Source organism: Dermochelys coriacea, chromosome 4 (genome assembly GCF_009764565.3).
Source record: "Dermochelys coriacea isolate rDerCor1 chromosome 4, rDerCor1.pri.v4, whole genome shotgun sequence".
Taxonomy (NCBI): domain Eukaryota; kingdom Metazoa; phylum Chordata; order Testudines; family Dermochelyidae; genus Dermochelys; species Dermochelys coriacea.
The window spans coordinates 114,641,265-114,668,039 of NC_050071.1; the positions used below are offsets into that span (position 1 = coordinate 114,641,265).

At 40.0% G+C, this 26,775-nt stretch overlaps 1 protein-coding gene across 4 annotated transcripts in view; it reads left to right on the top strand.

Moving 5' to 3' along the window:
• Window positions 1–26,775, top strand: part of TAPT1 (transmembrane anterior posterior transformation 1) — a 92,154-nt gene that overhangs the window by 5,277 nt on the left and 60,102 nt on the right. For all 4 annotated transcript variants that reach the window (XM_038398638.2, XM_038398637.2, XM_038398639.2 and 1 more), the window contains exons 2-3: window positions 9,597–9,727; window positions 22,404–22,522. In XM_038398638.2, coding sequence (XP_038254566.1) covers window positions 9,597–9,727; window positions 22,404–22,522 — 250 coding nt within the window. The remainder of the gene's footprint in view (window positions 1–9,596; window positions 9,728–22,403; window positions 22,523–26,775) is intronic.

A 26,775-nucleotide genomic window follows, 5' to 3' on the forward strand; every position in this document is an offset into this window, starting at 1 on the left:
ACAGAAAACCTAGGCTGTCACATTTAAAAACAGGTCTTTAAATTTGCTTATTTGCCAGGATTGCACGTTTTTAATGATGCCTCCATAAACGTTCTTTTCCGTTATGAGATTCCCACTGTGCAATTGGATTTAGCGAGCTGGGACTTCATCTCTGACTGTCCTCAGTACTTTGACCAATCAATGGCTATATAAAGCCCTGAGTGAGAGCACCATTTCTCAAATTATTTCCTGCTCTCAAATCATCAGTTACTGACCTTATTGATAGATTGAACTCATCGGGGATGGAGCTAAATCCCCAGTTTAGTAGGCCAAACTCTGACGATACTGCTGTCCAATCCAGGCTGCAATTGATGCAGATGAGTGAGGCAGAACTGAGGTGGTCATGAAGTGGAACATTTTTAGGCTGGAAGTTACAAAGTTTCTAACCATCAGGGGCTACTTCCAACAGGAGTAGTGGAAACAAACAGTCTAACTAGTTTTAAGATGGAACTTGATAAATTTATCAGTGTGATTATATGATGGGGTTGCGTGCAATATAGGACTTGACTCCAATCCTGTATTCTTATTAGGCTCCATAATGGAGCACTAAAGGAAGGTGTGGTCTTATAAAAGCCCATCTTCCTTCAGCGTTCTGCTCAGAAACTTTGTATATGAGGTTGGGATGAGAGCACCAGAAGATGTGGATCCCCCTCTCAGTTCCCAAAAGAATCACAGGTTTGGGGACCCAAAAGCAGATTTTAGGGATGGTGAGAGTTGTGGAGAGAGAAAATTAAAAGCAAATTGCTGAAAGGGAGAATGTCCACTTGAAAGTTAGTCAAGTTGAAGAAAAAATGTGATTAATTTCATATGCTACACTTTTCCCTTAATCTCCCTGATAAATCTTTTTCTCTAATCTTTCAACTTCAGGAATTTAAGGAGTTGCTTGTAGCAATAGTAAGTACAATTGTCCAGAGACAAATGTGATTCTTTTTTTTAAGTCTAATGTACCACTGGTCAGTTAACTCACCAAACAAACCAAAATAACAGGAAACCTTAAATATTTGAATCACTGCATTGAAAGAATGGGGGCAGATTTTCCTTTTTCTCCATCCTGCAATAAAGATGAAATTGAAGCCACTGAAAAAGTGTTCAATTGGAACAATGGCTTTGCTGTTCTTTGTTTTTAGATGGGTCCATTTCATTACAGGTTTAAGTTAAAAGGAACACTCCATTCTGAGAGTAGTTGTCACATTGATGTTACCACTTCGATGATTTGTAGGTACAAATAGCAAGATACTGGTTATCACCATTGAAATATAGGGAATTGGTATTAGTAATATAGAAAATGATCTGATTAGCCTAAGATTTAATTTTGTGGGTTGAATTGTGTTGTTTTAATTCCTATCAAACACTTGTTTAAAAACTCTTACCCAAACTGTGGAAACAAGTACAGTTTGATGTTTGTGGCAATGTGGCCTAGTTGTCAGAGCACAGGACCTGGAGTTCTTAAACACTCTGTCCCTGACTTGTTTTTGTGATCTTGGACAAGTGATTTAACCTCTGTTTCGCAGTTTAAGAGGTGGTCTTAATTTTCTACCTCAGACATGAGGATTGATTCATGCAATGTTTCCCAACTTTTGGGGCATGTCTCAGGCCATGTATATGCTATAATGACTGTAGCAGTATAGCTATGGTGCCATAGCTCTACTGGCATAGTCCCATAATGTAGACACAGCCTACAGCAACGGAAGGGGTTTTTCTGTCAGTGTAGGAACACCATCTCTCAAAGCTAGAGTAGCTGGGTCAATGGAAATATCCTTCCATTGACGTAGCTGAGTCTACACCAGGGAATAGGTCGGCATAACTACAGCTCTCAGGAGTGTAGATTTTTCACATTGTAGCTGGGTCAACCTAAATTTTAAGCATATACCAGGCCTCACTTGGCCAGTGTGAAGGACAAGCCATTAGAGGGCATAGACAGACCCCTCTATTCTTCACCAAAGTGTCAGCTTTCATTTAAAAAAAAGTGTAGCTGTCATTGTTGCAAAGAAAACTTTCAGAGTATGAAGTTTATAACCAATACCCGAGGCCACGTTCACACTATAAACTTACATCTGTATAACTATGTCACTCAGGTGTAAAAAATCCACATCCCTAAGCGACAGTTATACTGACCTAACCCCCCCCACCCCAATTGTAGATAGTGTTACATAGATGGAAGGGCTTCTCCCATCAACATAGCTACTGCCTCTATCTGAGATGGATTAACTACACCAACAGAAGAAACTCCCCTATCAGATAGTAGAATCTTCACTTAAGCGCTACAGTGGCGCAGCTGCACTGGTGCAGCGTTTTAAGTGTAGACCTGCCCTGAGTTTGTAGAGAGCTAGAAACAATAGCTCTATGGTGTGAATTGCCCCTTTCATGTCAGTGGGTGCTAACTCAGGTGCCAGTGGTGATACCTTAAATGTCAACATTGTTAACTCTTTCGCCTCTCTTCAAACCAAATAAGAAAGGAGAAGTATCATTATCTACGCTTTCATTTAGTAAAGTAGAGCAAGGAGGTGGAAGATGTATAAATTAAGATGTGTAGGCTGTATGCATACATGGCAGGGTTGCAGAGGCAGGGATGGGGCTGCAATTGGTTTCATTTTTCTGATGCTCAGTGTGAAAAATTTGGGAAGTACTGGAATAATGCTTGAAAAGGAAGTGCTCTGTTTAATGCTGGGCCTGTATCTACACTACAAATTTTGGTAATGCAAATTACGTTGGTGCACAACCAGTGAAGTTTGTATATTGCACAGTTGCATGCATACTTGGCTGCATGGGCCAGCACTGTGCATACTCCCCAGGAGTGCTTGTGTTATGCAGAGTGTGGTACACCAGGAAGGTATCCCAGTGTGCTACGTGCCACCATCTGGTTATGCTTAAAATTTGGGAAACTTTTACAATGTGTTATGAAATAGAAATGACGTACCCAGGTATTTCTGGGAGCCACAAGTCAAGTTCCCAGCATTCAACTGTCTCCGTCCATGTCCCATAATTTTCTCACCTTTTTGATGTCTGCTATCTCTGACAGATGTATAAAGCCTGCAAGGCTATGCACTGTTCTCATAAATGTTGCAAATATAGGACACGATTCTCCTGTATTTGCAGATCCTCTGGAAATACTGCAGCAATGGGGAACATGATGATTTCTTAGACAACAATTTTATAAGGGACATATGAAAAAGAATTCAAGGTTGTTGGTGTTTACAGAGCAAGTGCAGATGATGGAGCCTGAGAAATGAGCATTGACTGGTGGGATTGCATCATAATGCAAGTTTGGGATGATGAGCGGTGGCTGCAGAACTTTTGAACGTGAAAGCCACATTCTCGCTCTGTGTGCCAACCTCAACTCATTTCTCTAGTGCAGGGACACCGGAATGAGAACTGCACTGATAGTGGAGAAGTGACTGGTGATCACACTCTGGAAGCTTGCAGTGCTGAATTGCTATGTGTCAGTTGGAAATCATTTTGGAGTAGAAAAATCCACATTGGGGGGCTGTTGTCATGCAAGCGTATAGCACCATTAATCATCTCCTGCTATGCAGGACTAACTCTGGTGGAGGATTTTTATAGTGGGGTTCCCAAAGTGCAGTGGGGGATAGATGGAATGCATATCCATATTTGGCCCCAGCCCACCTTGCCACCAAGTACATCAACAGAAAGGGCTATTTTTTATGGTTATGCAAGGATTGCTGGATCACTGGGAATACTTCACTGATATCAGTGTGGGTTGGTAAGGGAAGGTGCCTGACTCTTGCATCTTTAAGAGCATAGGATTCTTCAGAAAGCTGCAAGCAGGTATGTTCTTTCCTGACCAACAGATTACTAGTGGTGATATTGAAATACCAATAGCTATTCTGGGGCCGCCTAGTCTACCCCTTGCTGCTGGCTTATGAAGCTGTGCATTTACCCTAAGAACAGGCTCAGGGATTCCAGAGTAGCCCTTCTGTTGGTTACTTTCAAGGTCTCCAGATGCTGAGTTGTTAATCTTTTCCTGCAAGGTGAAAGAAGGGGGCTGCCCTAGTGAAATTGCCAAGATTTATCAAGGATCTCCCTATATCCTTCAGGAAACTCCTCAGAACAGACTAGATCTGTTTACCTGTCGAAGGACACTGATACAGCCTTCCACTCAAAGAATTGACATCCAGGCAGTACACTTTCCAAAACAAATTTTTTCTTTATTTAACAAATTTTCCCTGATCCAATTAATCTAAACATAAATCAAAACATAAATCCATTAGCACAGTCCTTGGATACAGGTTAAAAGTACCTGAACCGTGAACATATAGTTTAAAGCAATACTAAGTGACTGTATTATGCATGTGGTGATCAGTCATCTGACAGTCGCTGACAGCAATCTTATATCTAAGACAAGTCTACACTACCGCATTACATCAGTTGTGCCACTGTAGTGCCTGGTGTAGATGCGCTGTGCCGATGGGAGAGCGCTCTCTCGTCGGCATAATTACTCCACCTCATTGAGAGACAGAAGCTATGTCGACAGGAGTGCATCTGGACAGCTCTTTAAGTCGATGTAACTTATGTCTCTCAGGGGAGTAGGTTTTTCACACCCCTGAGCAACGTAAGTTATATCAACTTAAGCAGTAGCGTAGACAAGCCCTTAAACTTTGTACATATAGAACAATGTAACATTCATATCACAAACACGCATCTTTATTAACCAAAACATACACGCACATACTTATTAATCCTATTTTTATTCTACATTTATACTATAGCTAGCATGCTTATTCTCTGTAGGTGTCTCTTCCTCTGTTCTCTCAAGGTCCTTCTGCTCTGTCCCAGCTGCTGCTACTCGCTGCTCCTGACCATTCGACTGACTGATAACCACACACTTTGACAGCTGACTGTCTGCCTTATATACATATTTTGGCCTGTTCTGATTGGTTTTTTTTCACCCCTTCCTTATCTTCCAATCAAATGTAGACCCTTTCTGATTGGTCTGTACTTATAGTCCAATCACAGCTGCTAGATCTAACCTTCAATCAAAGCTGTTACATAACAAGTCTTAGTATTATAGTCTGTTTACTTTTATGGTCTGGTGACCCTCACCTAGTTTTGGGGCAGTATGCCTGACTGACCTCTCTCTGCAGCGTTGGAGTGATCTTTACTTGGCCCAAGTCTCATTTGTCTGCCTCGGGAAGCTGGGGAGCTCGCTGGATAACTCAGAGAAGAAGTGTATTGCCATGTGTATGGACTGGTACATGGACGCCTGGAACACAGTCTCACAAGTATACAACTTCCGGCTGCAGAGGGAGAGAGCCAACATGTGACCAGCTTCCAGCAGCCCTGACAACATGCTTCAGTACTGCTCCCTGTTCGGGAAGAGTGACTTGATTCCTGGACTAGGCGGAGTGACCCTGTGAGAATGAAAGGAAAGGTGATGGGGGTGAAATCCCTGTGATTTGGTAAATTTGGCATTTTCATCATGGTAGACAATAAAGCCACATTGGAGCCTCTCCCCATTTAAAAACAAAAAACCAAACCAAAACAACAACAACAAAAACCATACTAACCATAGGTGAACCCAAAAACTGCTATTTCACTCTTCTTCGCTGTGTGCCAACATTTTACACACACCAATTTACCAAAACTATTAAACTGTAAACAATTACCTCATCCCTTTTAATCTGTATCCAACTGTTAATTTATGCATCCTAATGCTAAGGTCTGCTGTTGGCACCCTATTTCTTAACAACCTAGTTAATTTTATTTTAGTTCTTCTCTTGTTTTTCAATTAATGGTGGCAAGTCAACGTTTTCAGTGCTGTGCTTAGGAAACAGAATAGAGCAGTTCAAAATATTTATTTGTGCGCTTGCCACCTCGATGGCACCAAGGAAAGATTCAACTACCAGCTCAGCAGGTTCAGAACAACTTATTGAACATGCTTTTTGTAGGTTGAAAGGATGCTTGTGGTATTTATTCACTGGATTGGATCTCAGTGAGAAAAATATTCCCATGGTTATAGCTATATGTTGTGTCCTGCATAATATTTGTGAGGCAGAGGGAGAAAAGCTGTTACCAAGTTGAGGGCAGAGGTAGAGCGGCTGTCTGTTGAATTTGAACAGCCACACACAAGGGCCATTACAAGATCTCAGGGTGGAGCTATGAAGCTGAGGGAGACTTTGAAAGAGCAATCTAACGGTCATCCACAGTAGTGTTTTCTGGTCCCGGAGATTCGAGTGCTGCTAAAAATCGTGTAGTGCTTGCTTTACATTTATAACTATGACTGGGTATTTTCCTGAACCAAGAATTATGTGGTGCTTGTTGTGCATTTACAAATGCTCTTTGCTTTGGGTACTGTTATGCATTCTGAAATATTAGTTGTGAACTAATAAAGATAACTTCATTCTCCAAAAACAGAACTTTATTGAGTTGGAAAAACTGTGTGCAAAAAAAAAGGCATAATACCATTTATTTTAAATATCATTTTATTTTATTTAAATTAACAGAGTGAATCTTTAAAATTAGGATTTAGTCTTTGACTACAAGTACCCAAACTGTTTTTGTTTTGTTTTTTTTTTTTTTCATGTCAGGGTAGGTGAAGCTGTGGTTTTCCTTGCTATCCCCTAGCGTGGAGTGGTAGGGTAAGGATTCGAGCTGTGATACGATGTAGTATGTTGCAGGGTATAGGGAGCAGTAAGCATGGAGATCTCAAAGATTTGCCATGGATGGAAAGTCTGGGATTTTTGGACCCGTAGGTCAACCAGGATCTACAGCATTGGGTTTGTTGCTTGAGAAGACGCATTATTTCCTGTTGCATTTCCTTCTCCTTTCCTTCTGGAACGCTGAGCCTTTCACCTGTCCTCTCTGTCTTTCTCCATGCTGTTGGTCGTATTGGGCCTCCAAGCCCTTTATTTGTGGTCTGTTGCAGGACTAGCTTGCAGGATTCCACAGATCATATCCTCTTTAGTCCTCTTTTCTCTCCACATCGGGGTCAGGTGTTCTGCAGGCATGGAGGGGGCACCCTTCAGGCTGCCACACCAGAAGCTACTGATAAAAAAGACAGATGTACCATTGGATTTAGAGTCAGAAAGAAAAGAGAGATTAGTTTCAAAACTCCCTTTCCATATTCCTATAAATACTTCAGCTAGGAAATGCTTATTGACGTTTCAGCTCTGGACCACTCAGTACAGCACCACTCTCCAGTCCTAGCCATGGTGGGTATGGCCCACCATCAGAGAATTTTCTGTTGCATGAAACTATAAAATTTCAGTCCCTATTCCATGCATATGAGCATAGGGTAATGGTACTGAATATTAGCACTGTTTTCCATAGGTAGTAATTATAGCTGATATCTCACTCCTGAGGGTCACAATGGCACAGAGAACACAGCTGCTGTTGGTGTCCTGAAGCCGCTTGGGCCATATGCCACTAGCCCGTTTACTGCAATGGTGACAGCCTAACTCATCACAGAGCAGCATGGGAAAGCATCCTACTGTGACAGAGGAAATAAAGCAACCGTCCTTAGAAAACTTCAGGAGAGGATTGTAGAGTACCTCCATAAAACTTTCCCCAAGATCTCTCAGGAGGCTAAAAAGGACATATCTGGACACTTAGTCGGAATCCTGCGCAGGCTTCCTTCTCATCTCCAGCCTGCACCCCCTACAATCCAACAGGGGAATGAAAAACAGATGCCCACTCTGCCTCTGCTTGTTGAATCTCTGCCTCTTCTTTTATGAATAAAACAATGAAAAGTCTGTACCTTTCTCTTGATAACTGGCAACATCTTTAAATTTAAACTTTGTAAGGAAAAATGCATGCCCATCCATGCTCACCTGATGGGACTGGCTATACTGTGGCAGAGTCTCAAACAGGTCCTGGCTTGTGGCATGGCTGGAATTCTCTGCTGCATCTTCCTCTTCCTCATTGTTCACGGCAGTGGTCTCAGTCTCAAGCTCTTCCGAGGTATCCATAATGGTCTTTACGGTGCTGGTAGGGTCTCTGCCAAATATGACATACAGGTCCTTGTAGAAGCTGCAGGTCTGCAGTGTAGCGCCAGATCTATCGTTGTGCTCCCTGGCAAAGTCCCTTCACTTTCATATGGCAGTGCTGCTGATCCCTGTCATACCCTTTTGCCTGGATCCCTCGTGCAATATGATCTTGGATGTCTATGTTTGTATGGCTGGTCCTTAGCTGTTGTTGGACAGTCTCTTGTCCTCACAGGCCCAGGAGATCCAATACTTCCTGTCTAGTCCAGGCAGGAGCACTTCTAACGCATGGAGCTGGCATGGTTGTTTGGGTAGTTGCACACAACGATGGCAAGCTGGTAGGTGTGCTTGCCAATGTGGGCAATTAGGAAAAGTCACTTCAAAAACATGCAGGGAATTTTAAAGGGGATGGTGGCTTCTGGTCTTTGTAACCCCTGGCAGTGGAGTATAAATTGTGACTAGAGTGGTCAATGCTGCAAGGAATGGGGTATTGTGGGACAACTGCTGGAGGACTGTTAGGGTTGACACAGGTCATGCAGTGTATACACTCGCACTGCATCAATTTCAGTTATCTGTGTGCCATTCAGGGAAGTGATTGTAGCGTGTCATTGCAATAGAGCACTTATGTTGGCCAAAGACAAAGTGGAGTGTAGACATACACAAATAGGTTGATGCAAGGCATCTTAGCTCAGCCTAACTTTGTAATGTAGACCAGTCTAAGTCTTCAGGGAAGTTTTATGCCCTGTGTTATTCAGGAAGTCTGGGTTGATGATCATAATGGTCCCATCTGGACTTGGAATCTATGAATTCACATCATCAGAAGAGGAAACACTTCCAAAAAGTGTTGAGTACAACTCCATGCCATCAAAACGGAAGTTACTGTGAATGTTTGTTTGTAACACATTTAAAAAAAAAAAAAAACTCTTATCATTGCCAGATTAGATCTATGTGCCATTGAGAGGTCTAGGTTTCTTCAAATGGTCACAAGTGTGTCTGATTTGTGGTGGTGATTTTTGTGCATTGAATTAGTTGGTCATGTATTTATGAACATTTTAATATGAGTATCAGCCAAGATTTTAATAAAGTATGAAGAACAGACTGTCAGTGTCTCTGAGAGGGAAAAATTAAATATTTGAAAGCTTTCAATAACACTACACTTACTTTAGAAATTTCTTAGACTAAGGCCAGGTCTATGCTACAAACTTTTCTTAGCATAGATGTGCCTGTCAGGGGTGTGATGAGGTGTGATCTCTCACTGACCTATCTTTGCTGGTAAAATTACCTAGTGTAGATGCAGTTATATCAACAAAACTGCACTTTTGCAAGTATAGCTTATTTTACTCGGGGGCTGGAATAAGGCATACAGATAAAAACAGAGTTGCCTGAATAAACTGTATCCACACTAGGAGTGGTTTGCTGGAGTATACTGACAGAGAGCTCCTCGTGTAGACCTGGCCTGAGTTAAAGGTTGTAGGAGGCTTTACAGGTCAAGAAATATTTGCGTGGGACTTGAAAAAAGGAAGCATAGTTGGGCTTCTCATTTTTAGAGTTAAGTTAATGTTTGAGATGTCTTCTGTACAGGTTTTACTTTGTTTTTATCTGTTTTCCTCTGTGCAGACCTTTCATTGCTGAAGTTCATCAGTGCTGAACTGACAAGAGGTTACTTCCTTGAACATAACGAAGCAAAATACACAGAACGGCGAGAGAGAGTATACACATGTATGCGAATACCAAGAGAATTGGAAAAGGTGAAGTATTCTTAAGATTTTTATTTTATTTTGAATAGGTTTACCTATTCAAACCATGGCTGTCATGTTAAGGTATTTAGAATCATTTAATTCTTCAAAACATATTTTTAAATTAAGAGCTTTGTTTACAAACACCAATTGTGGTGGTAGTTAATTTATTATTTTGTGATCAAACTTGCTGCTCCTCCTCACTCTGATTCCAACTTGCAGTGCGTGGGTGGTGGTCACATGCTGATGATATCATTAGCAGAAGATAGAACGCAGTTGAACTAACCTAATTGCAAGTTCTGAGCATCAACAAATGAAACAAAATTCACCTGCTACTTGCAATCAGAAAATAAAAGCAGGGATTGGACAATGCATTTGATCTCAAAATTCACCTCTGCTTTTACAGTAAAACACCAGTGTCTTTTTTTTTTAAGCCCTTCCTAATCTAAAAGCATATTGGGGTGAAAATGATACCAGCTCTGTAAAAGTATGTCACTGTGGCTGCTACTCCATTAATAACAATGCAGTTGAATTTTCATGAGGAGTCCCCCCCTCTATTCCTTTCCCAGAATCTTAATAGTAAAGAATATGAACTTCACAATTGATAGTCTGGGGCCTAGGAAAAAAATTTTTGGCGAAATTTAAATAAATTAGGGGAAAGGATTCCTGATCTGACATAATGGTGTGTTCAGAAAGTCTTCAAATTGTGTTGTCACTCTGTAGACACCCCCTCCCCCCCAAAAGAGTAAGGTAAAAAATGTAATTCACTGAAGTCATCTAGTTAGCATCTGCTGCATGGGATCAAATTTTAGTTTATAAGATGCACATTTTAAAAAAAAGTTTTTTAAATAGCAAGATCAGAACCTGCTGAGGTAACTATGGCTTGCATGCAGCCCCAGACACCAAGTTGAGAAGCAGGTGACAGCTAAGGGAAGATTCATAGATTCATAGATACTAAGGTCAGAAGGGACCATTCTGATCATCTAGTCCGACCTCCTGCACAGCGCAGGCCACAGAATGTCACCCACCCACTCCTATGAAAAACCTCACCCATGTCTGAGCTATTGAAGTCCTTAAATCATGGTTCAAAACTTCAAGGAGCAGAGAAGCCTCCCTCCAGTCAACCATGCCCCATGCTACAGAGGAAGGCAAAAAAACCTCCAGGGCCTCTCCAATCTGCCCTGGAGGAAAATTCCTTCCCGACCCCAAATATGGCAATCGGCTAAACCCTGAGCACATGGGCAAGATTCACCAGCCAGATACCCAGGAAAGAATTTTCTATAGTAAATCAGATCCCATCCATCTAATATCCCATCTCAGGGGATTTGGCCTATTTACCCTGAATATTTAAAGATCAATTACTTACCAAAATCCCATCATACCATCTCCTCCATAAACTTATCGAGTAGAATCTTAAAACCAGATAGATCTTTTGCCCCCATTGCTTCCTTTGGAAGGTTATTCCAAAACTTCACTCCTCTGATGGTTAAAAACCTTCGTCTGATTTCAAGTCTAAACTTCCTGGTGGCCAGTTTATACCCATTTGTTCTTGTGTCCACATTGGTGCTGAGCTGAAATAATTCCTCTCCCTCTCCTATATTTATCCCTCTGATATATTTATAGAGAACAATCATATCTCCCCTCAACCTTCTTTTAGTTAGGCTAAACAAGCCAAGCTCCTTAAGTCTCCTTTCATAAGACAAGTTTTCCATTCCTCGGATCATCCTAATAGCCCTTCTCTGTACCTGCTCCAGTTTGAATTCATCCTTTTTAAACATGGGAGACCAGAACTGCACACAGTATTCTAGGTGAGGTCTCACCAGTGCCTTGTATAACGGTACTAAAACCTCCTTATCCCTACTGGAAATGCCTCTCCTGATGCATCCCAAAACCGCATTAGCTTTTTCACAGCCATATCACATTGGCAGCTCATAGTCATCCTATGATCAACCAATACTCCAAGGTCCTTCTCCTCTTCCGTTACTTCTAATTGATGCGTCCCCAACTTATAACTAAAATTCTTGTTATTAATCCCTAAATGCATAACCTTACACTTCTCACTATTAAATTTCATCTTATTACTATTACTCCAGTTTACAAGGTCATCCAGATCCTCCTGTATAATATCCCGATCCTTCTCCGAATTGGCAATACCTCCCAGCTTTGTATCATCTGCAAACTTTATTAGCACACTCCCACTTTTTGTGCCAAGGTCAGTAATAAAAAGATTAAATAAGATTGGTCCCAAAACCGATCCCTGAGGAACTCCACTGGTAACCTCCCTCCAACCTGACAGTTCGCCTTTCAGTAGGACCCGTTGCAGTCTCCCCTTTAACCAATTCCTTATCCACCTTTTGATGTTCATATTGATCCCCATCTTCTCCAATTTAACTAATTCCCCATGTGGCACGGTATCAAATGCCTTACTGAAATCTAGGTAAATTAGATCCACGGCATTTCCTTTATCTAAAAAATCTGTTACTTTTTCAAAAAAGGAGATTAGGTTGGTTTGGCACGATCTACCTTTTGTAAAACCATGTTGTATTTTGACCCATTTACCATTGACTTCAATGTCCTTAACTAATTTCTCCTTCAAAACTTTTTCCAGGACCTTGCATACTACAGATGTCAAACTAACTGGCCTGTAGTTACCCGTATCACCTTTTTTTCCTTTCTTAAAAATAGGAACTATATTAGCAATTCTCCAATCATTCGGTACTATTCCTGAGTTTACAGATTCATTAAAAATTCTTGCTAATGGGCTTGCAATTTCAGGTGCCAATTCCTTTAATATTCTTGGATGAAGATTATCTGGGCCCCCCGATTTAGTCCTATTAAGCTGTTTCAGTTTCGCTTCTACCTCTGATATGGTAATATCTACCTCTATATCCTCCTTCCCATTTGTCATGCTACCATTATCCCCAAGATCCTCTTTAGCCTTATTAAAGACTGAGGCAAAGTATTTGTTTAGATATTGGGCCATGCCTAGATTATCTTTAACCTCCGCTCCATCCTCAGTGTTAAGCGGCCCCACTTCTTCCTTCTTAGTTTTCTTCTTATTTATACGGCTATAGAACCTTTTACTATTGGTTTTAATTCCCTTTGCAAGGTCCAACTCTACTCGACTTTTAGCCTCTCTCACTTTATCCCTACATCTTCTGACCTCAATTAGGTAGCTTTCCTTGCTGATCCCTCCCATCTTCCACTCCCTGTATGCTTTCTGCTTCTTCATAATCACCTCTCTAAGATGCTTGCTCATCCAGCTTGGTCTACAACTCCTTCCTATGAATTTTTTCCCCTTTCTTGGGATACAGGCTTCCGATAGCTTCTACAGTTTTGATTTAAAGTAATCCCAGGCCGCCTCTACCTTTAGATCCATAAGTTCTTCAGTCCAATCCACTTCCCTAACTAATTTCCTTAATTTTTGAAAGTCAGCCCTTTTGAAATCAAAAACCCTAGTTGCAGATTTATTTTTGTTAATCCTTCCATTTAGTTTGAACTGAATTAGCTCATGATCACTTGAGCCAAGATTGTCCCCTACAACCATTTCTTCTATGAGGTCCTCGCTACTCACCAAAATTAAATCTAAAATGGCATCCCCTCTAGTCGGTTCAGCAACTACTTGATGAAGGAATCTATCAGCTATCGCATCTAGGAAAATCTGAGCCCTATTATTATTACTAGCACTGGTCCTCCAGTCTATATCTGGGAAGTTAAAGTCTCCCATGATCACGCAGTTTCCATTAGTATTGACTTGATTAAAGACATTAAAAAGGGCTCTATCCATATCCAAATTAGATCCCGGAGGTCTATAGCACACCCCAAGCATTATTGTAGGAGAGGCTTTACTAGTTTTCTTCCCCAATGTAATTTTTGCCCAGACGGACTCTGTCTTATCCATTGCATCGCTTCTTATTTCTTTACATTCTACCTCATCATCGATATACAATGCTACTCCACCCCCTTTACCTTTGTTTCTGTCTTTCCTAAACAGCACATACCCTTCAATACCTGTAGTCCAGTCATGACTACTATTCCACCATGTTTCTGTTATCCCTATAATATCTGGTTTCACTTCCTGCACCAGTAGCTCTAGTTCCTCCATTTTGTTACCTAGACTCCTCGCATTGGTGTACAAACATGTTAATTTTTGCTGTTTGGACTCGCTCACATTTTGTACCCTATTAGGCACAGTCATTCTACATCCAATATAACCTATTAGACTAGTATCCACACCGCCCTTGCTCCTTATATACATTCTCCTACCCACGGCTGTATCCTTTCTTACTTCATCTTCTTCCCTCTCAATGCTAAAATCTGGCGTGGAGATTTTCTGGACATCTCCCATCCATCTCCCCCAAATTCCTAGTTTAAAGCTCTCTTTATCAGTTGTGCCAGCCTCCATCCTAGAAGTCTATTTCCTTCCCTACTCAGATGAAGTCCATCCCGAGAGAACTGACCTCTGTCCGTGAATGTCTCCCAGTGGCCATACATCCCAAAGCCCTCCTTATTGCACCACTGCCTAAGCCATCTGTTGACAGTCATCTGTTGTCAGACCTTTGTTGCCCTTCTCTAGGAACAGGAAGGATCCCGCTAAAGATCACCTGAGCCTCAATTTCCTTAAGTGTCTTCCCCAGCCTAGCATAGTCTCCCTTGATACTTTCCAGCGAGAATCTGGCTGTATCATTTGTTCCCACATGAAGGATAATTAGGGGATTCTTTCCCGCTCCCTTTAGGATCCTTTTCAACCTCAGGTCTACATCCCATATCTTAGCACCCGGAAGACAGCACACCCTTCTATTCTCAGGATCAGCTCTAGTTACAGGCCTGTCTATTCTTCTCAATAAAGAGTCCCCGATCACATAGACCTGCCTTTTCCTGGTGACAGTGCTATTCTCCAGTCTCTCCCCTGTTCCCTCTGGCTGCAAGTTCTTTCCATTCCTATTTTCCCTTACAATTCTCTTCAACCCATCCTGTATCCTCCTGGGGCTCATATTTGGTGTAGTCTCCCTTGACTCTTCCCCTTTTTCTATAGGACTAGCCTCTCTTCTCTTCTTCCTTACCCTTCCACCTTCAGCGACTACCTGCTGAGCCCCTTCTTCATTTTCCAACTCTGCAAACCTGTTCCTAAGCTCTATTTCTCCTTCACTAGCCCGTCTTTTTCTCTGCCTGGTTCTTTGAGTCATATGTTTCCACTGACCACTTTCCTCATCCAGTCTCTCCTCAAAATTCCCCAGCCCTGCTTCCATCTGTGAGTCTGAGCTTTTCCCTTCAGATACCTCATATCTTTGCTCCATCATCTGCTCAAACCCCTTCCTAAACTCAACCAGACTTTCCACCTGCATCTCCAAACCTCGGATCTTTTCCTCCATCAGCTCTATCAGACGACATTTCATGCAGAAAAAACTCTTACCGGTTCCCCCCTCCAGGATCATGTACATACCACAGCTTCCACATCCTGTCATCCTCAATGTGTCTTTCACTGCAGGAGTCACTCCCACAGCTTCCTCTGTATCTGTCATCTCCTTCCCACCTAAATCCTGTTAATCTGGGAAACACAAGCCACACCAAAAAGACCACCCCCCCAGCAAAAGCAAACCCCAAACAAGCACCACAATCCAAACTCCCACTCAAACTCCCCTGTTTAGAGCTCCGTTTGTGAGCTCCTGTGCCGCTGCCTGACTGGCTGGCTACCTTTATAGGGCCCCTAGTCAGAAGCCCCACCCCCTAAGCAGGGCTCAGCTGCTCTCTCAGCACAAAGCCCCACCCCCTAATCAGGCTCAGCTGCTCTCCCAGCACAAAACCCCTACACACACACACAAATACTAAAAATACAAAACCAAGTACAACTACCTTCTCCTCCAACAGAACTCCCACTCAAACTCCCCTGTTTAGAGCTCTGTTTGCTAGCTCCTGTGCCGCTGCAGCTGTCTGAAGAGTTTGTTTACTCTCCAAATCTCCTGCCCAGAGTGTAGGAAAAAGGAGGGTATGTCTCCCTGCTTTGCTGGGTTCCCGCTTTCTCCACTTCCTTATGACCGTTTGCTCCTGAGCACCTTTTACAGGTAGAAAGAAGAAGCAGAAGAGATTGAGACATTCTTTTTCTTCTTGTGCGTCTCCCAAGATCTGCTAGAGTGGAATAATGACATCACAAGAATGAAAATTGAGCAGTTGAAGGGAAATACATTTTTTGTCCAACTGTTCAAAATTCTGTTTTCATATTTCTGTTGACCCCTATTTACTACCAGTGACTGACAAATATTTAAATAAATGAACTTTTGTTAAAGATTCAGCAGTCAAATCTCCATCTAAACTGTTGGAGTTTACAATAAATATTCCTGAGATCACCTGGATGTCCTCTTAAAAAAAAAAAAAAAAAAACAGGGCATAGCAAACTTGACATAATTTTTCAAAATCTTTTATAGATCATAAACAAAAAAGGAAAGAATTCCAGTTTTTCGAAAGTTCTTTGTAGATCACCTAGAAGATGAAACTAAAATTCAGATTACATATCAGTAACTTAAGGGTAAAAGTCCTTAGAATATTGGTTAGCAACAACCTTAAAAAGCCAGGAAATACAGTGCTAAGGTTAAACTTAAAAGAAACCCAAACATGTAAAAGTATGACCATAAGTGTGTAAACTGCCTAACTCTTTAACCATGCCAGTCTCCCTTATTCCCTTACTGTTTCCTTTTTTACCTACTTAGTAAAGTGATGTTTTTGAACTAATGGCTTCAGCACCTTTTGGTACTGATCTCCCCATGGCCCACTATATTTCTGTGATCATTTGCCTTAAGCAAAGCTATATCATATATGGAGAGGAAAGCTATATATTTCTCTCCAAGTCTAGGTTAAACTGTGATGTCTCTTAGCAGCTGGTTTTTCTCTTCTGGGATTCTTGTGATGCTGGAACAGTGTGTAGTTCCATTTCACTTTTGACTTAGGTCATAGGCTTGAATTGTACATGAGCATAATTACATTTAGAGACATTGCCAGATATTATTCATACAGTGAACAGTGAAGACATAAACAACTCACATCAAGAAAGTGACTGGGGGAGAGAATACTGTTGTTCCCTTCCAACAGCCAGAGAGGGGTGAGGAGGGATTAAAGTTTGACCAGGGAAAAAAAAGAAAGCACTGCGTATATCTACACTCTCTGTGACGACAGACTTGCTTTTGGCGGGGCTTGTGCTATCCCTCTAAAAATAGCTTTGTAGGTGGTGCTTTGAAGTTGTAGCTTTAGCTTTGAAGCATAAGGAGAGGATTGCTTGCTGGTGGTCAGCTCCCCAACTCCACGGACAACACAAGCACTCAATACTAGGCCTACACAGGCCCTGCTGCCCATCTACTTGTTAGCAGTAGGCCAGTAGGAGGAACGTTTGGGGGGTGCAGCAGGGTCTAGGTCAGCCTCCATGGGGGCTGTGGAGGGAGCACCACCCAGCCCTGCTGTTCCCCCAGCTCTGCTCCAGTCCAGCCACGGCTCTGCTCCCGCCTGCAGCTGTGGCTCCAGCTTTGGCCCCTGGCGCCTGGCCTGCTGCAGTTCCATACCCAGCTACAGCCCGAGCCTCAGCCCTCAAAAGTGGCCCACTCCTGGCCCCGGCCCTGGCCCTGGCCCTGGCCCCGGCTCTGTTCCAGGCCCCGCTCCCAGCCTCAGACCAGGCCCCAGCCTCAATCTCCTTATCTCTATCCGTGTATTCTCCTCCCCACATCCCCAGAGCTGCGGCCCAGCTCCCGCCCATGGCTCTCTGGGTGGGGCATAAACAGAGGTAAGAGGGGGCATAATGTGAAAAGTTTGGGGATCACTGCAGTAGGCACATTTCAATCCCAAGCTTTCTCTGAGTATCTCTCTGGAGTGTGCAGCCCCTGTTCCACTGGACACTTGTATTCACAGATTCGCTGCTTGCGAAGAACAGTACACCCCAGCTTAACAGTTACACCTCAGATCACTTTTCCATTTAACACACTTTTCTTAGATACATTTGTAATAAAAACAAGTAAAAGCTTATTTAGCAAAATATAGAGATTCAAGTGGTAGCCAGTAGAAGTATTGGAAACAAATGGCTATGTATAAAATAAAATTATAACATGCATTCTAGAACCTAGACTTACTTAGATTAGATTAGATATTTTCATTTCTTACAGAGCAATGCTCACCCAAAGTCCATCCAGCATTTTGCAGCCAGGCTTGGCTGTGATCTTCCATTCACGAGACAAGTATTATCCTCTAGGTGTTTACAAATTTATTGTTTAATAATTTGTTCCAGTATCTTTCCATGTATCAGTGTTAGGCTGATTGCCCCATAATTCCCTTGTTCTTCTTTGTTCCTCTTTTTAAAGATAGGTGCTATATTTGCCCATCTCTAGTCTTCTGGAACTTCACTCATCCTCCAGGAATTCTTGAAGATAATTGCTAACAGTTCTGAGATTGCTTCAACTAGTTCCTTAAGTACCCTGGGATGAATTTCATCAGGCCTTGCCAATGTGAATACATCTAACTTATCTAAATATTCTTTAACCCGTTCTTTCCCTATTTTGGCATTTGTTCCTTCTTCCTTGTTGTATGTATTGACTGTGTTGAGTATCTGGTCGCCATAACCTTTTTAGTGGAGACTGAACGAAAACAGGCACTAAACATCTCACCCTTCTTGTTGTAATCAGTTGTTAGATCATCTTCCCTGCCAAGTAAAAGACCTATACTTTACTTTGTCTTTCTCTTGCTTTTAGTGTATTAAAAAACATTTTGTTATTGCCTTTAATGTCCCTTGCTGGGTGTAACTCATTTTGTGCCGTAGCTTTTCTGATTTTGTCCCTATGTGCTTGTGCTAATTTTTTGTACTCCTGAGCAATTTGTCCATTTTTCCGCTATTTCTAGAGTCCTTTTTGATTTTCAGGTCATTAAAGAGCTACTTATGGAGCCATGTTGGCTTCTTCTTATTCTTATCATTCCTTCGCATCAGAATAGTTTGCAGTTGTTCCTTTAATATTCTCCTTGAGAAACTGCCTGCTCTTCTGGACTCCTTTATGACACATCATTACCTAGAACTTTGTCTCCTGAACTTTCCCTGTTTAACAGTGACTACAATTGTAACTTGTCCGTCAGTAAGAGAGGGGGAATGAGAGGGAGGCAGGACAAGAAGTTAGAAGGTATTGGGATAAGCCTTCCTCTCATTAATGGGTTATGCCTTGAGTGGACCGTGTGGTCGTGTGCCTCCAAAGTCCTGGTTCCATGAGCAAAGAAGTGGTGAGAAATGCCCTTTCTCCTTGTGCTCTTACCAGCTGTTTCTGCTCTTTCAGAGTGGTGCTGAAGTAGTCAGCAATGAATCTGCAAAGGATCACACAATCATGACTGGTTTTTTTCGGCTCTTACTAGCATCTTTACATGAACACCTTGTTCATTAACATAGGAATGAACATGTGCTAGTCCAGGGAGCATTTTCAGATGACCCAAATTGTTGGGAACTGGAGAAAGGGGGGGGGGGGGGAAGACTGGGTGGATTGGCTAAAATTAGTGTTACCTTAGCTGTGACCATACTTTGTCCTTTGTTCCTCAGGCTGTGGGGCTTGGGAGGCTATAGAAGTAACACACGTCTACGCTTAAAACACTACAGTGATGTAGATAATCCACCTTCCCGAGAGATAGTAGCTGAGTCAACAGAAGAATGTGGAGCAATGTAGTTATGTTGACCTAATTTTCTAGTGTAGACCATGACTAAGTCTGAAGAGAAGAGGAAGTATCTTATTTGGAGCATTTGAAGAAACTGGTTCTGAAGGGAGCAGTCTCCAGAGCTCAGTTGGAAAGGGAGTAGCTGCAATGCAGTTGTTTGTGGGATGGAAGAAAATACTTACCAACATTTGAAAGCTAAAAATAGATACATTTGGAGAGAAATATGGATTCACCTCTCAATTTTATTGAAATACCACTGACCAAGGAAACTAGCAAGCAATTTGCAAAAAAAAAAAAAAAAAAAAATTAATTGTCCCTTCTAAATGGGGCTACTTACTATATATGAAAATGGGCAGAAGTGAAGGACTATCCCAGAAGATGCCTGTGTGCCGCCAAAAAAAAAAAAAGCATTGGAAAGAATTCAGACAGAAAATAGGGAGAGAGACTGATGGAAAGAAGACAATACCAACGCAGGAAGTAGATGATACAAAAATCGAGAGACAGAAATGACCAACTTAAATTTAGGGGAAGGCAGAGAGTGGATTTTTATGAATTACCTGACCGTGTCCCCCACTTATTCTTAAAGGGGTGAGGAGAAAGGGACAGTTCTCTTCCCCTCTTTCATCATTGAGAGGGAAACTAAATATCAAATGTTCTCGGACCAATAATATGTCTTCAGGATTTGCTGTAAACCATTCATGCTTGCCATTTCCCCCCATATTTTCTTTTAAAATTTTATTTTAGCAAATAGTTAACTTTTGAAAGTCTTGAAAAAAATCATAATGTACGCTAACAACTAAAACTAATTTTAAAAATATATACCTTTAGGGAGGGGGGCGGGTGTGTGGGAAATTTAGCAAGATGGATTTGATTTAAATCACTAGTCACTAGATTTAATCACGGATTTCTACATAAAAGTTCATTCTTGTTGGTTGTTATAACCTTAATACATATTCTTCACAACTCAGAGATAGATGTAGTTTCGTTTTTAGAAGGTCCACACTATACATTTTAAAGTGATTTTTTTTTTTAATTTTTCAGATTAGTTTTACAGCTATATCAGAAAATGAATGATTGGTTATTTTATTTACCAAAGGGAATTGAAGCAGATATTTATGAAGTCAATGGGAGGTGAACTATCTCCAATTCAACAGGTTAATCATTAATATTTGGAGGATTTTCTTGCCATGTTGTATTAGAAGGAAAACATCACCAGACAGACGTTTAAAATGTTTTATTTAACTAAAACAACGATATTATGTATTTTTTTCTTCAACAGCAAACATATAATATTTTCACAAAAAAAGCATATGAATTTAGTTAAACATTCAAGTTTTTTAAAATCAAGTTTGTTTTTGTTAAAATAGTTAAATGAAATATTTAAAAAAAAACCAAAAACTAAAATTAAATAGACTAGGTCAGCCAGGTCAACGTGAGAAACTTAAAATATTGGCTTCTGCAGCTAACTCAGTCGTCTTCACCTTCATTTTCCCATTTGTTCATAATCTGGAAAAGAAAAACAAGCTTTCCTGCTTTTTCAGGTCCCAAACGATTTTTCAGTTTGGAATGAATTAGTCCAAAGGAAGAAAATATTCTTTCTACACCGGCAGAAGAAGCTATTGCTGTTAAAAGTGAGATTATCACTTCAACAGTCTCTGAATCCAAGTGCTGAAACGCTATAATTGGCAGATAACTCTGAAACTATAGAAAATGAAAATTACTAGACTCGTTCCAAGAATAATACAAACACTTTGGGGGATTGGGTAGTGTGCCACTGCCCAGGAACAGTCCCTGGATGAAAAGCCACCCCTACCCTCATCTGTTGAGAGACAGAAAGATGTTTGGGATTCCTATCAGAATGTTGTTCTTTGACCTTTCTCTGGGACTGCATATTTCATATGGTCTCTGGTTAATAGATGTCTGAAGATACTACTTAGCCCCCACTAGCTCCTGGAAAGGAATAGGAGTTGTCTGTCTCTCTCCTTACCACCCCAGAACCTCTTGACTGCTGAATGATAGGGGTGTATCTGCAATTCTCCACCTTCATTAGCCACTGTTTTTGGCTCCTCTTTTCATTGCTAATCTCTGCTATTGCTTGTAGTTTCTTCATTCAGCAGCCGGGTGATTCTTCTCAATCTCTGTTCACGTGGTTCTGGAATAATAGAGTAAATTGATCATACTTGTTACTTTCAGTGGTCGTTGTTGTTTCTGCATTGGATATGGGATTATATTAATATTTTCCTTACAAAAACTAAAGTTTACCTGAGTTTGTCACAGAATTTTCAGGCTGCCTTACTTACAGAATCTACATTTGCTTAGTTACCACAGAGTACATGTGAACTTGGCTGTAAAAAGAAGGAAAAAAAAAAAAGCTGTTTCCAGCCTTGGGTATCTTGCGTGCTAACTTACACCCAGTTTAAAGGTTTTTGTTACCTTTTAATTTAAAAGATTAACTTCCTAAATAAGTTTTCTCCCATAAGATTGGATAAGAAAAGTGGGTGATATCCCTCAAAGAAAATTAACATTAACCCTGGCCTGATATGGTAGAACAATATTTTAAACACTGATCTTTTATCTAGTTAATCAATATATTTCATAATGATGGGAAATAGATATTTGTGAAAGAAAAACACATTAAAAAGAATATCTGTAAAGTAGCCATCCTTTGTATTTTAAAACCTAAAAACTTCAACTGTGTAGCCTGAGTAGAAGTCAGAGCTGGTGATCTGCAGTTTCATACAAGGGCAGTTCACCTATTAAATAAAAATTGAGACCAGTGAGCTGTGGAAGCCTGCAAAGCTTCTGCTATTTGGACCTCGTGGAGCAGAGTATTTGCTGAATAGATTTCCAAGTTTACCACATGTTGCGTCCTACAGTTCAGCTGGCTAAATAAGTGGAAGTGTTGTGCATAACTGGGGGTTTACTATTTTATATTTTTTTTGACTGAGGTCTTGTATGTGAATTATTACAATATAGACAGTTGTGTAAAAGGAATGACATGTTTGTCTTTGTTTTTATAATCTAGTTGATGTTTTTTGGAATCTTTTTGTGCCTGGATGCTTTTCTCTATGTGTTCACCCTGCTTCCTTTGCGAGTTTTTCTGGCATTGTTCCAGTTCATCACTCTGCCTTGCTATGGCTTACGGTAAGTTTTTGTTTTGTTTTAAAAAACAAATATTACCATCTTTAAATAATTTAACTACATGGTTAACTTTTTGTAATTAGCCTATTTAATTTTATGGCCCTTTGGGCTTAGACTCATATTGATGATGGATTCCAGTGTTGTGAACAGAAGGTCTCACTTAAACCTACCAAAACAGGAAAAAAAGTCAAATTAGTCTTAACACTCATCACTAACTCACCCCTTTGGTTGGCCCACATGTTGCTCATAACATCATGCAGACACGTTTTTTTAAAGGGTTGAATTAAATAGCTGCATTTTTTTAAGCCTTGAATTAAATAGCACTTTTAATTCAGTTGTTGTTGATGGGCACCTTGGCGCTTTGTGTTGAAATAAACACTTAGGAGAAAATTATTTTGCTGTGAAATCAAGGGTAACCCTTTTGCCTATATAAAAAACATGATTTTACTTTAATAAGGAAGTAAATGCTGGGTGGAGTGGGCACCTTACTTCAACAACCAAGGGTACGCATACCCCTGCGGCTATGTAGAGATCTTCCAGGGGGTACATCAACTCATCTAGAGATTTGCATAGTTTTACAACAGGCTACATAAAAAGCACTAGCCAAGTCATTACATACTAAAATTTCATACAGACACTTGTTTTTATCTTGCTCTATATACTTTACACTGAAATATAAGTACAATATTTATATTTCATTTGATTTATTTTATGATTATATGGTAAAAATGAGAAAGTAAACAATTTTTCAGTAATATTGTGCTGTGATACTTTTGTGTATTTGTCTGATTTTTGTAAGCAAGTCATTTTTAAGTTAGGGGGTATGCAAGACAAATTAGACTCCTGAAAGTGGTACAGTAGTCTAGAAAGGTTGAGAGCCACTGCCTTACTAAAATTATTTAAGGAACCTGACTGATTTGGGGGATTGGTAATGAGTATAGAGACTTTCACTCCTAGATCAATAGTTCTGATTGTTAATGCATAAAAGTTATTACCCGCTGATAGAATTCCTCCTCTTCCCCCCCCCTCCCCCCCCCCGGCTGAGAGAACAAAGATTGAATGGATGCAGGCCTGTCCAGAGAAATGTGAGGACTTGGAATATCATGTTTGTTAGGGCCCCTCCCTCTCTTTTTTCACTTTGTTTACACAGAAGTTATTGCCATTTTGGGGTGCCCCTGATCTCGGGGCCCTGGCACAGTTGACACCCATTCTGCTCCCTTCTGCCAACCCTGAATAGAAGCACAGATTAAATTTAGTTTAATCCTGAAAAGAGGGCATCTCCATTTAGACATTATGCAAACCCTTGAGTGTATTAAACTTGAGAGATTTCAGTATTGGTGCCTAAGGTGTAATATTTATTTGAATTAATAGAATATTGTGCGGCTGCAATCTACACTTTCATAAGCACTGTGTTGTCCTAATAATAAAAAGTCAGCTTGCATTTGTATTATATAGACATTGTTTTGTGGGTTTGAAATGTTTTATTTTAGAACATATCTTTTTAACAGAGGGAAGGCTAGTGTGATTACATGACAAAGACCACCATAGCTTTTAAAGTGTCTTCCTGTTTTGTGTTGTGAAATTTGTGTGGGAAATGTTAAAAACGGACACTAGATGGCAGCCTTCGGTGTATAATCTCATGAAACAGCAAGATAAAAATCTGGGAACTTTTTCGTAATGCAAAACAAAGATTTCTTACCATGTACATCTGTAGTATAGCACAGTATTACAGTTTATCAATTTTAACTTGTTTCTTCATCACCAATTAAACAACATCCATACAGATTCTTACAAGAAGAGATGTAATCACCAAAATATTAAAATGCAGTTCAACTCTAAAACTATCATTTAAAAATGGCATTGTGGGGATTTATTCTCTCGATTACTTCCTTTCTTTTTACAGTTTACAAGTAAAATGTTTTCTTTTCCTTGATGCCAGACTTGCAGAGCTAGTCTGGGATAAGGAAAAGAAGCCTCTTCTACTGTGCATAATAATCTCTAATAAATATCTATAGACTAAACGTTGGTTTTTAGATGTACCTTGGCAACCCCATTGTCTTCAGTCAGGTTTTACAGGTGTAGCCAAGAGCCAGTAATTTAACAATTTGGTCCACTACTTTAACTTTTTTTTTTAAAGTTTGAGCCAGAATCCAACTCATTCTACTATTTTGGCTATACAGGGCTAAAAGAATTTAGTAGTAAAAACCTTTCATTGCTAATATCAACAGCTATGATTTTCAGTGTATCTTAGGAGCAGATCTTTTCAGTGAGTAAGTTCAGTTTTGTTCAATCACTTTTCAAAACAACTTCACTCGAAACACACCTTTGTAAATACATTTAGCTAGGTAGACTCTTCATTAGAGTAGATTATCATACATTGTCTAATTCATGGATGTTTCAAATGTGATGACTTCATATAATGTTCACACTTAATTCATGTTTACAATACACTGTAATTTTGTTTAGCATGACATGATGATGCTGTTCCTAGCATTCTGAGTTCTCAATTTTACTTTTGTTGTTTAATAACCAGTGATTTGATTTGGTATAGCAAAAAATAAAATTTGGGCTTTGATTCCCAAAATTATCAGTATACACTTATGTATAGCTAAATACCATGTCAGTAGGTAAAGCATATCTATAATTACTGAAGTTATTGACAAAGCAAATTGCTGATTAACTTTCTCTTCCTCACACAGTTCAAGTAGGTGTTCTGCCCTTTGGTTGGGAAGATTTGACTAGTTCTTCCTTATAGCTGTAACCTGTAACATCATATTCCATTCTGTATAGTAAATAAAAGTGCTCCTCCCTTCACTTTGACTTTTTTTCTCAAGATCTCATTAGGGAAGTTGGTTAGTGTTCTGTCTCCCTTCTCCTTTTGCTCTTCATTTATTCTATTTCCTTGTAACTTTACTGTTCTTTATAAAATAGAAAGGGATTGTATTTCCCTTCCTTTTTTCTTGGAAAAACTTAAAGCTTTTCCTTTTGTGTCAGGCTAATCTATATTCATGGTAACATGTATGGTGCTTAAATGCAAAGAGGGAACTGCATATAAGAAATGTGTATATTTTAATATCCCCATGAAACAAATTAGCTGAAACGTTGAACAAGGAGATTCCCATATTTGGGATAAATTTCCTGTTGCCATTCTACTTGAACATTGTCAGGTTTTGACATACCTACTTTACAGGTTAGAGAATATAAGCTCTTCAACAATTTGATCACTAAGTTATTCTAGGTCACTTTCTTTGGTCTAGATTTAAATCTGTTGTGCAAATTCTGGTTCATTATATTTGTTAGAACAACATTAATCTTAACATAGATAGCTATATCTTCACAGATGCTCAAAATTACTGAAGCTACAGTTTATCTACAGTACATTCGTAGTTGGAGCAATTCAAGAATCTGTCACTAAGTGTAAACTGCCTGTCATTCTTGTTCAGCAAAACTGGCAGGACTTTGGTGCTGTTTCCCTTGGGAGTGAGTGATAGTGTGTATTTTTGTAGTTTGGCAGGCCTAGTTTCCTTAGGTCCGTGTTCCAAACATAGAGTGGGTGTCTCTAAAGATTTGACAAATAGTTTAGGAAGTTAAGTAGAATTAGTAAACCAATCTTACGAAACTCTTAACTCAAATAATTCCAGTGACTGATATCTTCCTCCAAGGAAGGAAAAAATTCTCCTAAATTCAATAAATCTTTTTTTGCTATTCTTACTATTAACTAAATTCTGGATACTAACCAAGATATTCTTCAGCCACTCAATCATGCTGTGCTGGAACTCCAATTCTGATGTAAAGGATTTCTGAAAATTTGTTGGAATAAATCTCTTAAGATACTTCTCACGAGTAGATTCTTAAACTGTACTTCTGAGAAAAGTACTAGATGTTTCCTTGACAATTGAGTCAGATCTGATTAGTTCAGACAACAGCTTTCCTAAGCATCTTAATCTTTTGCTTGCAGAATTTTATAAGGACATTGATCATTTATTTTCAGCCTAGCATAGCTAAAGGCCCATGAAGAAATGATAGCAAGATCTTTGTTCATAATAATATTGGTGCAAAGAGTCATAGGATGAAGTCTTAAAATTGCACATTATCCAAGACAATTTCTTAGATATTAGAACTAAAGAGGATTCTATAATTCTATAATTAAGCCATAGAATGAATAAAGACTAGATTAAATTACATCTTTGTTCTTTTCTGAAAGTGAGGTTTTTCTATAATCTCAGACTTTTTTTTTAAAGTAGCATTCTAGAAAA